This window comes from Solanum pennellii, chromosome 5 (assembly GCF_001406875.1).
Source record: "Solanum pennellii chromosome 5, SPENNV200".
Lineage (NCBI taxonomy): Eukaryota > Viridiplantae > Streptophyta > Magnoliopsida > Solanales > Solanaceae > Solanum > Solanum pennellii.
Window position 1 is genome coordinate 806,390 of NC_028641.1, and position 15,448 is coordinate 821,837.

Below are 15,448 nucleotides of genomic sequence, written 5' to 3' on the forward strand. Positions count from 1 at the left end.
TTGCTTGCATATTTCACTTGAACGTCTTATCTTAGGCTTGTTCTAATTGAACACATTTATGTGTCTACTTGTTTAATTTTATATAAATTTAAGTCTCTACTTATGCGCACTCAAAGTTATCAACTTAATACAAGTTAAGTTCAGAGACATACTCATCCAGAATGTATGAAAATATATGAAGATTGTAAAGGTCTTAACATATAAAAACACTTTATTATCTAACTTAATGAACTGTCAAGAATGCAGTACAACCTATCATCAAGATTCATGTAAGAGTCTATAATCACATTCTTCCTCATCAGCCACATGAGGTAATTCATCATTCCCAGTTTCATAAAACCGGCAGACCCATAGAAAATATAACAAGTTGAGAAAACTCATTAAAGCAAGCAACCAGAAATGGTAATCCAGGTGACCCTTATTAATGTTGCTCGAAAGCCAGCTCGTTTTACCTCCCCTTGATGTAAGCCAATCCTCACTACTCACCAGAATACTTCCAATCAAACTCGACACAGCAGTTCCAACAGTGTACATAGCTGACGCGATGCTGGCCATGCTTTTCGGTAATAGAGTGTAGAAGAATTCAATCTGTCCAACTCCATGTGTAGCCTCAGCTATCCCGAGTAGTGCATACTGTGGCACGAACCACATAGCAGACATGTTTACTAAAGCGTTTGGGTCGTCCTCATGTCCTTCCGCTATTGCCCTTTTTCGTCTTATGCTTTCTGTTATTGCTGACAATGCCATAGACATACAAGAGACTGTTAACCCAATTCCCATTCGGGTAACAGGACTTAGCCCTCTTGGCCTTCCAGTATATTTTGATAGCAAAGGGACCAAAACACGATCATAGAAAGTAATCCAGATTGTTAAAGCAATAATCAAGAACACGCTAAATGATGCTGCTGGTACTTCAAAGTGTGGCAAGATATGTCTATCCATTGTCTTTGTTTGAAGTACAGAAAATGCGAATACATTCATGTCTACAAACATCATAAAACCGGCTGACCACATAGGAATTATTCTAATAAGAGCCTTGAGTGATTCAACTCGTTCCACACTACACAGATTCCATGGATTTGAAGCTGATCCATCAGGATTCAAATCTCTTTCGGGATCTTCAATCATACAAGCTCTATTTAAGCACCTATATATATTCATCATACAATAAAGTCTTATTCCAATGAACTTGTAATGTAATAAAATCAGACAAAAGACGGAGACACTGACCTGAAGTCTTTTGATGGCGTTAAGACCTCTGTTTCATATGGCGAATGATAGTAGTCATCACAACCAGTCAATGAAAGAGGGGTTTTTCTTTTTCTAAAAGCTGCTGCACCTGCTTGGAACAATCCCAACAGCAAGTTGTTTGTATCGGGTTTCACTTTGATATAAAGAGAAGAACCGATTTGGAACGTTGTGACAGACAAAACCATGAGTATAACAGGGATACCAAAGCCAATTTGCCAACCATAACGATCTTGAATATAAATAATAACTGTAACTGCAATCATAGTTGCAACCCCTGTGCTAGCATAGTACCAATTGAAATAGCTCTCAACAATCTTCTTGTTTTCAGGGTTCCCTTTTTGTTCCAATTGATCAGCACCAAACATTATCGAACAAGGTCTAACAAAACCAGCTCCAATAGACGTAAACACAAAAGATGTAAACAGAACAGCAAGTTGGAATGCTGTTGGTCCATTACAAACATGTTGAAAATGAGAACACGCCAAAGTCGTGAGTTGTGGAATCATTGATGTGAGCCAAAGAATAAACATTCCCTATCGAAGAAGAGTGTTAAACAATACAAGATATGTTGGTTTAAATTAAAAAAAGAAAAAAACATGTTTGTTAAAATAGCACAACTCACAATAAAAGTGAAGATAGTTCCATAGGCAACAGCATTATATCGACCCCAATAACAATCAGCAATAATCGCCCCAACAATAGCCAATCCACTTGAAAGTGCACCCCATATACCAATAATACTAGTGCCAGTAGCAGCACTCATGTTATAATATGTCATCAAATAAATTATCATGTTTGTTTGTGAACCATAACTTGCTATCCTTTCAAATGATTCATTCACTGAAAACAACAAATAAAAATTGAAATTAGAATTAACACATTGCAAAACAATTTAACTAAAAGAGTAGAGTGAGAGTAGTACAAATGATGAATGGCATGGTTCTAAGACCACCCTTTCTTGTGTTCATTTCAACTTGTGATTCTGTGCCCATTTTCACTACTATTCTCTGTTTCCTCTTCACTTCTCTTCTTTGCTTTAATATATGATTAGCAGACACAAAAAGAGAGAGAAAAAAAAAACACTAAACCCCAGGACCACGTTTATGGCCTTAAATTTATTGCTTCCAAAATATTGAATGAGAACGAGACGTGACAGAGGTACAGCGTAATCTTCTGTCTAACGCGTTATGAATTTTGAGATTCAAATAAATTTATTTTTTAACTGTAAATTTTTTATATATTTTAAATTATCTATATTGTGACATAACTTCGATCAAAATTAAATTATTTAATTTTGAAAAATAACAAATATCACCTGAATTAAGATAAAAAATAATACGAAATAAAATACATTGAAATAAAAACAATCATAACTGTGCACGTTAATAATTGTAGCCACCTATGTCAACTCAATTTCAATCACAAGGCAATTGATTATTAACTCGTGTCATTTTTTATTGGACATTGAAAGCACCATTTCTAGCCCCCCACTTGACGATAAATATCTTCTTTCTTTTTTTAAGTTTCAAAATCAAGGAGTACTTAGTTTATAAAATATTTTTTTTTTTAACTTCGATCATTATATTTATGTATATTTTTCATCAATAATAAGTATACATATTAATAAAGAGTATAAAAATACTTATTGACATTAGTTATGTCACTAAATTTGAATCATTAACGTTGAAATGTCATTATATTTAATATTATTAACAGTAGTTACGTCATTAAATTTAAATGGTGCAACAATTATAGCCAAATCCATCAATAACTCCTTCAACTTACAAAATTTTACTTAAAGTAAACACCTTAACTAGGTGATATCCATTTTAGACATCTCATATAAAGTTTTACTTTGTTATTTTGACACTTTTAGCTCATTCAATATAATACGTGTGTTACACAGATTTTATGCGCGTGAAACATTTTTTTTTATTGGAAAATAGTTTTACTCTCTTCTTCTTCCTTACTCTTCTCTTCAAATAACTTCTCCACCTTCCATACCCAACATCACCACACAACTATTCGAAAAAAATCTACAAAACTTTATAGAGTTATATTAGAATTCAATTTCTTCAACAAAAGAGTCAATGTCTTTACACAACCTCATCAGAAAAAATGAAGATCGTCATCATTTTCTAAGAATTTGTGACTTTTTTCTTAAAGAAAAAAATCAACTAAAATATTATCCAAATTTTTTGTGTCTATAACAACGAAAATTAAAAAAAAAACAAGCTATTACACCGTATACATCTTCATCATTTAAATAACTATATCTCCAATTTTTTCCTCAGTCTCCATCTTCACTATTCATATAATATTATTATATTTGTTTGAAGATGCAACTTTAATTTTAAAAAGGAGAAGGAATCGAGGAATGTAACACAAGCAATCAAATGTAAAAGTAAAACTGAGTTTTTTTTTAAAAAAAATAAAAATTTCCACGTGATACATGTTCATTCATTTATTTATTTATTATTAAAGTTGCACAGTGCACACTACTACACTTTGTGGTCCCACTTGAATAATTGATTAGCTATAGAATTACTAAATATTGTTTGTTTAAACATTTAATTAAAAGAGTTGTTTCTCAACACGTTACATTTTTTTTGGTTGTCCGCTGTTATATGAACCAGACACACTGTTATGATGAAGAATAAATTTTTAAATTCAACTTAAAAAAATAAAAGTAAAAACTACTGATAATTAAACAGTTATCCAAATTATAATTGTATAATATCCCCCACTCTACCTCTGTCACGTCTTAATCTCATTCAATATTATCAAACAATTTATCAAAATTTTGTGTTTAATTCTCTTTCTCTTTGTCTCTTTTAATCATATATCAAAGCAAAGAAAAAAAAGCTGAAGAGGAAACAGAGAACGAAACTGAAAATGGGCACTGAAACACAAGATGAAGTGAACACAAGAAAGGGTGGTCTTAGAACCATGCCATTCATCATTTGTACTACTCTCACTCTACTCTTTTACTTTAAATTGTTTTGCAATGTGTTGATTCTAATTTCAATTTTTATTTGTTGTTTTCAGTGAATGAATCATTTGAAAGGATAGCAAGTTACGGTTCACAAACAAATCTGATAATTTATTTGATGACATATTATAACATGAGTGCTGCTACGGGTACTAGTATTATTGGATTATGGGCTGCACTTTCAGGTGGATTAGCTATTGTTGGGGCGATTATTGCTGATTGTTATTGGGGTCGATATAATGCTGTTGCTTATGGAACCATCTTTACTTTTATTGTGAGTTGTGCTATTTTAACAAACATGTTTTTTTTTAATTTAAACCACCATATCTTTTATTGCTTAACATTCTTCTTCGACAGGGAATGGTTATTCTTTGGCTCACATCAATGATTCCACAACTCACGACTTTCGCCTGTTCACAGTTTCAACATGTTTGTAATGGACCTACAGCATTCCAACTTGCTGTTCTGTCTTCATCTTTTGCGTTTACGTCTATTGGAGCTGGTTTTGTTAGACCTTGTTCTATAATGTTTGGTGCTGATCAATTGGAACAAAAAGGGAACCCTGAGAATGAGAAGATTATTGAGAGATATTTCAATTGGTACTATGCTAGCAATGGGGTTGCAACTATGATTGCAGTTACCACAATTATTTATATTCAAGATCGTTATGGTTGGCAAATTGGCTTTGGCGTCCCTGTTTTACTCATGGTTTTGTCTATCACAACGTTCCTAATCGGTTCTCCTCTTTATATCAAAGTGAAAACTGATACAAACAACTTGCTAGTAGGATTGTCCCAAGCATGTGTAGCAGCATTTAGAAAAAGAAAAACCCCTCTTTCATTGACTGGTTGTGATGACTACTATCATTCGCCATATGAAACAGAGGTCTTAACGCCATCAAAAGACTTCAGGTCCGTGTCTCCGTCTTATGTCTAATTTTATTATATTGCACTTCATTAGAATAAGAGTTTATTGTACGATGAATATATGTAGGTGTTTAAATAGAGCTTGTATGATTGAAGATCCTGAAAGAGATTTGAATCCTGATGGATCAGCTTCGGATCCTTGGAATCTATCTAGTGTGGAACGAGTTGAATCACTCAAGGCTCTTATTAGAATACTTCCTATGTGGTCTACTGGTTTAATGGTGTTTGTGGACATGAATGTATTCGCATTTGCTGTACTTCAAACAAAGACCATGGATAGACATATCTTCCCGCACTTTGAAGTACCAGCAGCATCATTCAGTGTGTTCCTTATTATCGCTTTAACAATCTGGATTATTTTCTATGATCGTATTTTGGTCCCTTTGCTATCAAAATATACTGGAAGTCCAAGAGGGCTAAGTCCTGTTACCCGAATGAGAATTGGGTTAACAGTCTCTTGTATGTCTATGGCATTGTCAGCAATAACAGAAAGCATAAGACGAAAAAGGGCAATAGCGGAAGGGCATGAGGACGACCCAAATGCTTTAGTAAACATGTCTGCTATGTGGTTCGTGCCACAGTATGCACTGCTCGGTATAGCTACGGCTACACATGGAGTTGGACAAATTGAGTTCTTCTACACTCTATTACCGAAAAGCATGGCAAGCATCGCGTCAGCTATAGACACTGTTGGGAATGCAGCGTCGAGTTTGATTGGAAGTTTTCTGGTGAGTAGTGAGGATTGGCTTACATCAACAGGAGGTAAAACAAGCTGGCTTTCTAGCAACGTTAATAAAGGTCACCTGGATTACCATTTCTGGCTGCTTACTTTTTTGAGTTTGCTGAACTTGTTATATTTTCATTTCATCTGCCGATTATATGATACTGGGAATGATGAATTACCTCATGTGGCTGATGAGGAAGAATGTGATTATAGACTCTTACATGAATCTTGATGATATGTTGTAATGCATCCTTGACAGTTAATTAAGTTAGATAATAAAGTGTTTTTGTATGTTAACACCTCTACAATCTTCATATATTTTTTCTATGTATCTTATGACTTTCCTTTGGATAAAAAATGTGAACATGCATTCTGCGATAAATATGTCACTTAACTTAACATATCAACATCAAAATACATTTATTGTTTAATTTTTTTGGATTGAATGGTTAAAAAATCATTGTTGTCACTAGAAAAATATTTTAGTTGTTAACTTTTTTTTCACACCATATCAATTTTAGAAAAAAATAAAAAGTAACTTTAATTTGTATCCATAGACAACACTATTCTAATCTTTAAAATGTTGATCGATACGAAGTAAATGCATGTCCACAATTTTTCTCTAAGTAAAGTCACAAGATATGGCTCTTTTTCATTATCTCCCTTGGCGACTCGGAACGAATGGGAAGAAGTGAATCAGAGATGAACTTATATAAGAGCGCTTATTCTGCTTCCTTTTTTTCATTTTATATAAAATTGTGTGTCTAAATTTTACATGTTAAAAAATTGAAAATATATATGATAGTGAAAGTTAAATTAAATAATATATTAATATATTATGTCATCAAACATTAAATTACGCTGGTCCACATGCCTCATCTTATACTCATTACATCCAAAATACTTATCGTATTCAGGAAAATGAATGCTCCAAAAGTATTGGTCCCCTTTTTAATTTTCTTTTTCTTTCGTCTGATCTTTTTTAGTTTATACTGATTTTATCAAAGTAAAAAATAACTTTTATATTTCGAGTCTTAAACAAAGAATACATAAAATATTTTTGAAAGTTCTTCGATGGTGTGGTCTTCTATTTGTCATCATGGAAACGTAAGGTTAGAGCTGTCCCAAAAAAATATACTAAGGATAAATAAATTAAAGAAGAAGGAACCACTCATAATTTATGATTATAAATTTATAGTGATTGATAATGATAGTGGGAAAATGATTATGACTTTTGGTGAGATATCTATCATTTTGTTCCGAAGTTGCTATGGTAGTAATTATAAATGATCGTTAATAGTGAATGACAATAACGATAGTTGATAATAGCGAATGATGAAAATATTGGTGAAGGAATTGAAATCAGTGAATTATCCTTTGAATAAACTTTTTAATGATATTAAAATTTTCTTATAGATATATTTAGATCAATTAAGTGGTTAACAACAATAATTTATTCCACAAATGCATATATAGAAAGAATAGAATATATCTAAATATTATCTTTACTTTTGCGGGAGATAGAGAAGTTGATTTCGATAGACCATCAATTAAAAAAGCAAAAAGGTTAAAAAGAAAAAGGATTTAGAAAATAAAACAACAATGTACAAAATACCTGCGATAACAAATATTAATGTGTCAGTATTAATATGCAACGGAGAAAAAGAAATTTATACGTAATATCTATATTATATGACTAGATGTAAAATGAAATATTATCTATTACTATTCTTTTATCCTAATCTTCGATCTTTATATTTTATATTTAGGATCGTACTCTCAATCAGCTAAACTTATATTTATATCTCTTACCAATTAAGTAATTTAGAGATTAATTATGCTAACAAAATTGTAGCCATCCACGAGGAAATAGCTCATTTAGCTCGTGTCATCTTTGATTTGACAGTGAAAGCACCATTTTCAACCAACCACACTTTAGTAATTTTACATTTTGTACTTAAATCATTCCAAAAAAAAAAATTAAACTAACTCTAATTTGTATTTATAGGTAAACACAATATTAAATTTTAAATAGTTGTTTGCAATAAAATTTTAATGTGATTAAAAAATAAATTATAATCACTAATAAAATGTAAAAAAAATATATAATGTGGGTGCAATACTATTCTTGCGTTTATAGGGTCGGTCACATTAAGATCATTATAAATATTTCACATATTATCCTTTATATAGGCATTAGCTAAAGTTTAGTATAAAATAGTATCTAAAAATCTATCTGAAAGTGAACTCATCTTGTTAAGTCCAACGAAATTTTGATATCTATAAATTCCCCGGTCCTAATCTAAGGCTTGTTGGAGTGCAAGACTTGATAAACTCAATCGAATTGAAGCACTCATAAAAATGAAGCTTCATCTTTGCAAATTTGGGGCTTTGAATTTATGAATCTGATTTATGAGATAAGAGATAAGAGATGAAAAGAACAAATTTTGTCTACGTCCCAATTAGTTTGCTTCAAATTTTAATGTAAAAATAAAAAACTCATGAATCAGTGAAATCTTGAGGTGTCTTGTCAAAGAAATATAGTATTTTCTATATATGCACGAGTAAGAGTTTAGAATAGAGCAGCCTCCGAGAATCCTAATTTTTTTTAAGTATCAAAAATGAATGTTCACATTTTTGTCTGAGTAAAGTCACAACATACTTTCAATAAAATATATGTAGAGGTCTAAAACATATAAAAATATTTTATTGTCTAACTTATTTAGTAGTAGTTGTATCATTCAAAATGCAGTACAACATATCATCAAGATTCAGATAAGAGTCTATAATCACATTCTTTATCTTCAGCAACATGAGCTGAATTACTGCTCCCATTATTGCCAGCTTCATAAAACCAGCAGATGAGCAAAAAATATAACAAGTTTAGCAAGTTCAAAAATGTAAGTAGCCAGAAAAAGTAATCAATGTGACCCTGGTTAATGTTGCTCGAAAGCCAGCTCGTTTTACCTCCCGTTGATGAAAGCCAATCCACACTACTCACTAGAATACTTCCAATCAAACTCGACACAGCAGTTCCAACAGTGTACATAGCTGACGCAGTGCTGGACATGCTTTTCGGTAATAGAGCATACAAGAACTCAATCTGTCCAACTGCATGGGCAGCCTCAGCCACTCCGAGTAGTGCATACTGTGGCACAAACCACATAGCAGACATGTTCACTAAAGCATTTGGATCGTCCTCATGTCCTTCCTCTATTGCCATTTGTCGTCTTATGCTTTCTGTTATTGCTGACAATGCAATAGACATACTGGAGGCTATTAAGCCAATCCCCATTCTGGTGACAGGACTTAGCCCTCTTGGCTGTCCAGTATATTTTGATAGTAAAGGGACCAAAACACGGTCATAGAAAGCAATCCAGATTGTTAAAGCAATAATCAAGAACACACTGAATGATGCTGCTGGTATTTCAAAGTGAGGGAAGATGTGTCTATCCATTGTCTTTGTTTGAAGTAAGGAAAATGCGAACACATTCATGTCCACAAAGATCATAAAACCAGTGGACCACATAGGAAGTACTCTAAGAAGAGCCTTGAGTGATTCAACTTGTTCCAAACTACACAGTTTCCATGGATTTGAAGCTGATCCATCACGATTCAAATCTCTTTCAGCATCTTCAATCATGCAAGCTCTATTTAAGAACCTATAACGTACAAATTATAGAGATACAGTTCAACTCATATTTTATTGTTTCAGCCAAAGTGCATAGCATTCGAGTAATATAGAGACACTGACCTAAAGTCCTTCGATGGAGGCAACACCTCTGATTCAAGTGGCCAACGATACAATTCATCATAATTAGTCAATGAAAGACGGGTATTTCTTTTCCTAAAAGCTGCTACAGCTGCTTGAAACAATCCTATAACCAAGTTTTCAGTAGTTTTAGCTTTCACTTTGATATAAAGAGGAGAACCGATTTGGAACATTAAGACAGACAAAAACATAAGGATAACAGGGACACCAAAGCCAACTTTCCAACCATAAAGATCTTGAATATAAACGATAACTGTAACTGCAAGAATAGTTGAAATCCCTGAGCTAGCATAGTACCAATTGAAATAACTATCAAGAATCCTCCCGTTCTCGGGGTTCTGTTTATTTTCCAATTGATCAGCACCAAATATTATAGAACAAGGTCTAACAAAACCAGCTCCGACGGACATAAACACAAAAGATGAAAACAGAACAGCAAATTGGAATACAGTTGGTCCATTACAAACATGTTGGAAATGAGAACAGGGTAAAGACTTGAGTTGTGGAATCATCGCTGTGAGCCATAGAATTATCATTCCCTGTCCAAGAAAAATGTTAAAACTTTGTATACAATAACAATTAAGGATCCATAACTAAAGCAAAAAAACGAAATTCACAACTCACAATAAGAGTGGATATGGATCCAAATGCAACAGCTCTAAATCTACCCCAATAAGAATCAGCAATAATTGCACCAACAATAGCCAATCCATTTGAAAGTGCAGCCCATAATCCAAGAATACTAGTACTAGTCGCAGCACTCATATTATAATATGTCATCAAATACATTAGCATGTTAAATTGTAAACCATAACTTGCTACCCTTTCAAATGATTCATTCACTACAAAAAAAAAATTGAAATAATTAGTACTTAAACAATTTAAAGAAACTAAAATAGTAGTAGTAACAAAAGAAAAGGAATTACCAATGATGAAAGGCATAGTTCTAAAACCACCCTTTCTTGGCTTCACTTCAACTTGTGTTTCTATGCCCATTTTTCACTTTGTTTCTCTGTTTTTGCACTTCAATGGCTTTATAATATGAGTGAGAGAAAGAGTAGAAACAATAAACCACTTTCCCAGGTGATCAGGTCCATGCTCCTTGCCTGAAATAACCATAATAATTTGTTCCATATTATGGCTACATTTAAAAAGATCACAATATTCTTATTTACTATCATGCATTTGTTTCTCCCAACACTTCTCCTATTCCCAAAAAACTATCAGAATTACTATTCCGATCCATCTATCTCAATTTATTTGACACATTTCGATTTTTAAGAGCCTAACAGTTTAAATTTGACTGAAAATTTATATATTTGTAAACTATGTAAGTACTATAAGTCGCAATAATTGACAATTCAAAATATTTAAAAGATACTCTGTCCAACAATATTTGTTCATTATTGACTTGATAGACCCCTTAAGAAATTATAAATAGAAAGATAATTTTACTATATTACCATTTAAATATAATAAATAAACTGTGTTGAAAAATTGACTATAATTAATGATAAGGGTAAATTAGAAAATAAGTGTAAAAATATCCATTGATTTCATAAAGTGGACAAGTATTGTTGGACATTTTAAAATAGTATAGTGGACAACTATTGTTCGACCGAGAAGTATATGAAAAAATTACGATATAGAAAAAAAAGATTGTTTCGTTAATGGAATGTTTCTTTATGTATTTAAAAAAAATCTTTATTTTTTGGTACGTTATTACTACTATATATAAGAGGCCAGGGAAGTAGTTGTTCGTCCTAAGTTTTTCACTTTCTTTATATTCATCCATCTTTCTTATGAAGTTTTTTAGGGGTCTGGAAAGTCAGTGATTGAAATTTGTGTAATTATTACTTTGATAATTTAATAGTTAATACTATTGATGTAATATACCACAAATATAACAAATTATAGTTAAAAATAAAATGACAAAATTGAAAAAAAAAATATTCAAATTGAAGCGCGGATATCTCGCTTTCTTTAAGGACATTTAAGGTCACTGCCGCATAATCACACTGATCCAACAATATCACTCTTGACTTATTGCCTCCAAAATACAACAACCCAACATCTTTGTACAACTCAAATAACTCTGAATAAGTTGAAGAGTCCAAAGCTCAAAAAAACATCTTCAACATATAAATATTCTCATTTCTATAGTAAATATTGTTGAAGATTTAAAATGATATTTTTTGTCCAACTCTCTCTTTCACTACACTAACCTACTACACTCTACAATATTTTTCACACTTTTCATATTTCTTTCATACTTCCACATTCTAATATAAGTGTGATGAGTTCTTCCTTAAAATGAATAGGAAGATAATGAGGTACTGAATTGAGTAGATGCATAGTTAATAAGTTACCTGAGTTAGTAACAATTAATGACCATATTCAACTACAATAATATGAGTATAAGTAATTGAGCATATAATGTCACCAAATGACAACTCAAATGCTGCACAACATATGCTACAAACGTGCAGCTATAAATTTGACATTTCTCATTAGGAATTATGCACTTTAAAATACTATTAAGATGCTTAAAATCCAACAATAACATTTTCTTAAGCCTCCATTTTACAAAAGACAATGTGATTTCCAAAATTTTGTCTGAGGAAATTCACAACATACTTCAAAAAATATATGAAAACACTCTACTGCCTAAATGAGTAGTAGTTGGATCATTCAAGGATGCAGTACAACATATCATCAAGATTCAGATAAGAGTCTATAGTCACATTCTTTGTCTTCTGCCACATGAGATAACCTACTCCTCCCATCATTCCCAGTTTCATATAACCGGCAGACCATCACAAAATAGAAAAAGTTGAGCAAACTCAAAAAAGCAAGTAGCCAGAAATAGTAATCCAAGTGACCCTTATTAATGTTGCTAGAAAGCCAGCTCGTTTTACCTCCCGTTGATGTAAGCCAATCCACACCACTCACCAGAATACTTCCAAACAAACTCGACACAGCAGTTCCAATAGTGTACATAGCTGACGCGATGCTAGCCATGCTTTTGGGAAATAGAGAGTAGAAGAACTCAATCTGTCCAACTGCATGGGCAGCCTCAGCCACTCCGAGTAGTAAATACTGTGGCACGAGCCACATAGCAGACATGTTCACTAAAGCATGTGGGTCGTCCTCATGCCCTTCCTCTATTGCCTTTTGTTGTCTTATGCTTTCTGTTATTGCAGACAATGCCATAGACATACACGAGACTAATAAGCCAATCCCCATTCGGGTAACAGGACTTAGCCCTCTTGGTCGTCCAGTATATTTAGATAGCAAAGGGACCAAAACACGGTCGTAAAAAGTTACCCAGATTGTTAAAGCAATAATCAAGAACACACTGAATGATGCTGCTGGTAATTCGAATTGAGGGATGACATGTCTATCCATGGTCTTTGCTTGAAGTACGGAAAATGAGAATTGATTCATGGTCACATAGATCATAAAACCAGTCGACCACATAGGAAGTACTCTAACAATAGCCTTCAATGATTCCACTTGTTCCAAACTACAGAGATTCCATGGATTTGAAGCTGATCCATCAGGATTCAAATCTCGTTGAGGATCTTCAATCATGCAAGCTCTATTTAAGCACCTACAACGTACAATAAAATATTATGCCACTGAATTGAATATCATATAGATATTTGAGTAATACTGACAGTAGAAATGCCACTGATAAAAAGATGGAAGCACTGACCTGAAGTCATTTGACGGCGTCAAGACTTCCGATTCAAGTGGCGATCGATAGTAGTTATCACAATCAGTCAATGCATGATGAGTATTTCTTTTCTTAAAAGCTGCTACAGCTGCTTGAAGCAACCCTATGAGCAAGCTTTCTTTAGCTTTCACTTTGATATACCAAGGAGAACCAATAAGGAACATCGAGACGGACAAAAACATGAGGATAACAGGAATGCCAAGGCCAATTTTCCAACCAAAACGCTCTTGGATATAAACGACAGTGGTAACTGCAAGAATAGTTGAAACCCCTATGCTAGCATAGTACCAGTTGAAATAGCTATCAACAAGCTTCTTGTTCTGGGGTTTCCCTTTATTTTCCAATTGATCAGCACCAAACATTATAGAACAAGGTCTAATAAAACCAGCTCCAACGGACATAAACCCGAAAGATGAAAACAGAACAGCAAGCTGGAATGCTGTTGTTCCATTACAAACATGTTGGAACTGAGGGCAGGGTAAAGACTTGAGTTGTGGAATCATTGATGTGAGCCATAGAATAATCATTCCCTATCAAAAGAAAACCCTCTTGTTGAAATTGTGAAATGGCACAACTCACAATAAGTAAAGACAATCACTGGCTTCATCATTGTCATTCGTTAAAAGTTTGGCTCATTTATATCATTTATTAATGACATGGATGATTTTTTTCTCACTCTAACATTAAGTGAAAAAAACTATTTTTTTGTTACAAATTGCACAAACAAATTAGAATTAACTAAATGAAGCAATTTGAGTCCAGAGAATAGCAACTCACAATAAGGGTTGAAATGGATCCAAATGCAACAGCCTTAAAGCGACCACAGTAAGAATCAGAAATGATGGCTCCAACAATGGCTAGTCCATTTGAGAGTGCAGTCCATATTCCAAGAATGCTAGTACCAGCAGCAGCAGTCATTTTATAATATGTCATCAAATAAATTATCAAATTTGCTTGTAAACCATAACTTGCTACTCTTTCAAATGATTCATTCACTACAAAAAAAAAAAAATAATAAAAAAAATTAGTACCTAATGAATACCAGCAATTTGAAGAAACAAAAAAAAGAATTACCAATGATGAAAGGCATGGTCCTAAGACCACCCTTTCTTGGATTTTCTTCAATTAATTGTGTTTCTTTGTCCATTTTCTCTACAACTCTGTTTCTCTGTTTTTCCTTATCTCTTCAGTTCACTCTAATATGACCATAAGAGGGGCTAGATGGGATATGCACCATTTTAATTTAAGCACACCATTTTTTGCTCAATTTTGCCATGTTTTATTGATGGGACCTAGACTTGGACATTTTGTAAGTTGATATATTTATGAAAGGGAAAACCTAATATTAAGGCAACTGAAGTAGTCTCCCCGTTCGATATTTTCGATATGATTTTTATTTTTAAAGTTAAATTATAAAAATTTTGACTAAAATTTTAAAGAATGTATTTTTCATTATATTAATATATTAAAATAGTAATTTACAGTACTTTTCATACAGTTTTAAAATATTTAATTTTTTTGTTTAAAATATCGAATTAATATGATCTAATTTACCTTTGAAAATTAGTCAAATTGACTTTCTATAAACGTGACATAGCAAACATTTTTGAACGGAGAGAATATATAGTTATAAAAGGATAGTAAAAAATATTGTCTAGGCATGCATCGTTTTAATATGTCATTAATTTGTAAAATCTGCTTATTTATAAACTCAATTTTTTTTAAATTTTTTTTTTATAATGTTAAAACAGTTTATCTTAATTAATTAAAGACATATACATAAGATCTGTCCCGCCTTAGCAAAAATTATCTAAATTCAATTAAACTTCGTATCGATAAAACTGATGCGCAAAACAACCCCAAAAAAGAATTAAAAAAACAATAGAAACACCAACCCCATTAACTCACTTTAAATTTGATGCTTCCAAAGTAATTCTTGAAGTTAGGAGTGGCAGAGTTGGGCAGAGCAAAGGTTAAATAAAATGGGGATTTTCAAGCTGTGAGAGAATGAGGCTAATAAATTGTAAAAATAATTGATTTGATA

At 32.6% G+C, this 15,448-nt stretch overlaps 4 protein-coding genes across 4 annotated transcripts; 1 reads left to right on the plus strand and 3 right to left on the minus strand.

Moving 5' to 3' along the window:
• Nucleotides 1-191: 191 nt before the first annotated feature.
• On the minus strand, nucleotides 192-2,344 carry LOC107020330 (protein NRT1/ PTR FAMILY 1.2-like). Its single transcript, XM_015220648.2, has 4 exons — nucleotides 2,174-2,344; nucleotides 1,874-2,091; nucleotides 1,231-1,784; nucleotides 192-1,147 (listed from the first exon to the last, which is right to left on the minus strand). The coding sequence occupies exons 1-4, from the start codon at nucleotides 2,241-2,243 to the stop codon at nucleotides 259-261; spliced, it is 1,731 nt and encodes a 576-aa protein (XP_015076134.1). The 5' UTR covers nucleotides 2,244-2,344; the 3' UTR covers nucleotides 192-258.
• A 1,585-nt stretch (nucleotides 2,345-3,929) lies between these two features.
• Nucleotides 3,930-6,198, plus strand: LOC107020331 (protein NRT1/ PTR FAMILY 1.2-like). Its single transcript, XM_015220650.2, has 4 exons — nucleotides 3,930-4,216; nucleotides 4,300-4,517; nucleotides 4,601-5,154; nucleotides 5,237-6,198. Exons 1-4 carry the CDS (start codon nucleotides 4,147-4,149, stop codon nucleotides 6,123-6,125), a joined length of 1,731 nt encoding a protein of 576 aa, XP_015076136.1. The 5' UTR covers nucleotides 3,930-4,146; the 3' UTR covers nucleotides 6,126-6,198.
• Nucleotides 6,199-8,580: 2,382 nt separating this feature from the next.
• LOC107020329 (protein NRT1/ PTR FAMILY 1.2-like) lies at nucleotides 8,581-11,043 on the minus strand. The gene is made up of 4 exons (XM_015220645.2): nucleotides 10,592-11,043; nucleotides 10,290-10,507; nucleotides 9,648-10,204; nucleotides 8,581-9,555 (listed from the first exon to the last, which is right to left on the minus strand). Exons 1-4 carry the CDS (start codon nucleotides 10,659-10,661, stop codon nucleotides 8,658-8,660), a joined length of 1,743 nt encoding a protein of 580 aa, XP_015076131.1. The 5' UTR covers nucleotides 10,662-11,043; the 3' UTR covers nucleotides 8,581-8,657.
• Nucleotides 11,044-12,175: 1,132 nt separating this feature from the next.
• LOC114073829 (protein NRT1/ PTR FAMILY 1.2-like) lies at nucleotides 12,176-14,709 on the minus strand. Its single transcript, XM_015220646.2, has 4 exons — nucleotides 14,479-14,709; nucleotides 14,182-14,399; nucleotides 13,384-13,934; nucleotides 12,176-13,278 (listed from the first exon to the last, which is right to left on the minus strand). Exons 1-4 carry the CDS (start codon nucleotides 14,549-14,551, stop codon nucleotides 12,381-12,383), a joined length of 1,740 nt encoding a protein of 579 aa, XP_015076132.1. The 5' UTR covers nucleotides 14,552-14,709; the 3' UTR covers nucleotides 12,176-12,380.
• Between the last annotated feature and the right edge of the window lie 739 nt (nucleotides 14,710-15,448).

Excerpts from the sequence above, each read along its gene's own strand:
- LOC107020329 (XM_015220645.2), bottom strand. The coding sequence starts at position 10,661 with ATGGGCATAGAAACACAAGTTGAAGTGAAGCCAAGAAAGGGTGGTTTT. Across the intron at positions 10,205-10,289 it reads GATCCATATCCACTCTTATT|GGAATGATAATTCTATGGCT; the intron begins GTGAGTTGTGAA and ends TTTCTTGGACAG. Across the intron at positions 9,556-9,647 it reads CCTCCATCGAAGGACTTTAG|GTTCTTAAATAGAGCTTGCA; the intron begins GTCAGTGTCTCT and ends TGTACGTTATAG.
- LOC107020330 (XM_015220648.2), bottom strand. The coding sequence starts at position 2,243 with ATGGGCACAGAATCACAAGTTGAAATGAACACAAGAAAGGGTGGTCTT. Across the intron at positions 1,785-1,873 it reads GAACTATCTTCACTTTTATT|GGAATGTTTATTCTTTGGCT; the intron begins GTGAGTTGTGCT and ends CTTCTTCGATAG. Across the intron at positions 1,148-1,230 it reads ACGCCATCAAAAGACTTCAG|GTGCTTAAATAGAGCTTGTA; the intron begins GTCAGTGTCTCC and ends GAATATATATAG.
- LOC114073829 (XM_015220646.2), bottom strand. The coding sequence starts at position 14,551 with ATGGACAAAGAAACACAATTAATTGAAGAAAATCCAAGAAAGGGTGGT. Across the intron at positions 14,400-14,478 it reads GACCATGCCTTTCATCATTG|TGAATGAATCATTTGAAAGA; the intron begins GTAATTCTTTTT and ends TTTTTTTTGTAG. Across the intron at positions 13,279-13,383 it reads ACGCCGTCAAATGACTTCAG|GTGCTTAAATAGAGCTTGCA; the intron begins GTCAGTGCTTCC and ends TGTACGTTGTAG.
- LOC107020331 (XM_015220650.2), top strand. The coding sequence starts at position 4,147 with ATGGGCACTGAAACACAAGATGAAGTGAACACAAGAAAGGGTGGTCTT. Across the intron at positions 4,518-4,600 it reads GAACCATCTTTACTTTTATT|GGAATGGTTATTCTTTGGCT; the intron begins GTGAGTTGTGCT and ends CTTCTTCGACAG. Across the intron at positions 5,155-5,236 it reads ACGCCATCAAAAGACTTCAG|GTGTTTAAATAGAGCTTGTA; the intron begins GTCCGTGTCTCC and ends GAATATATGTAG.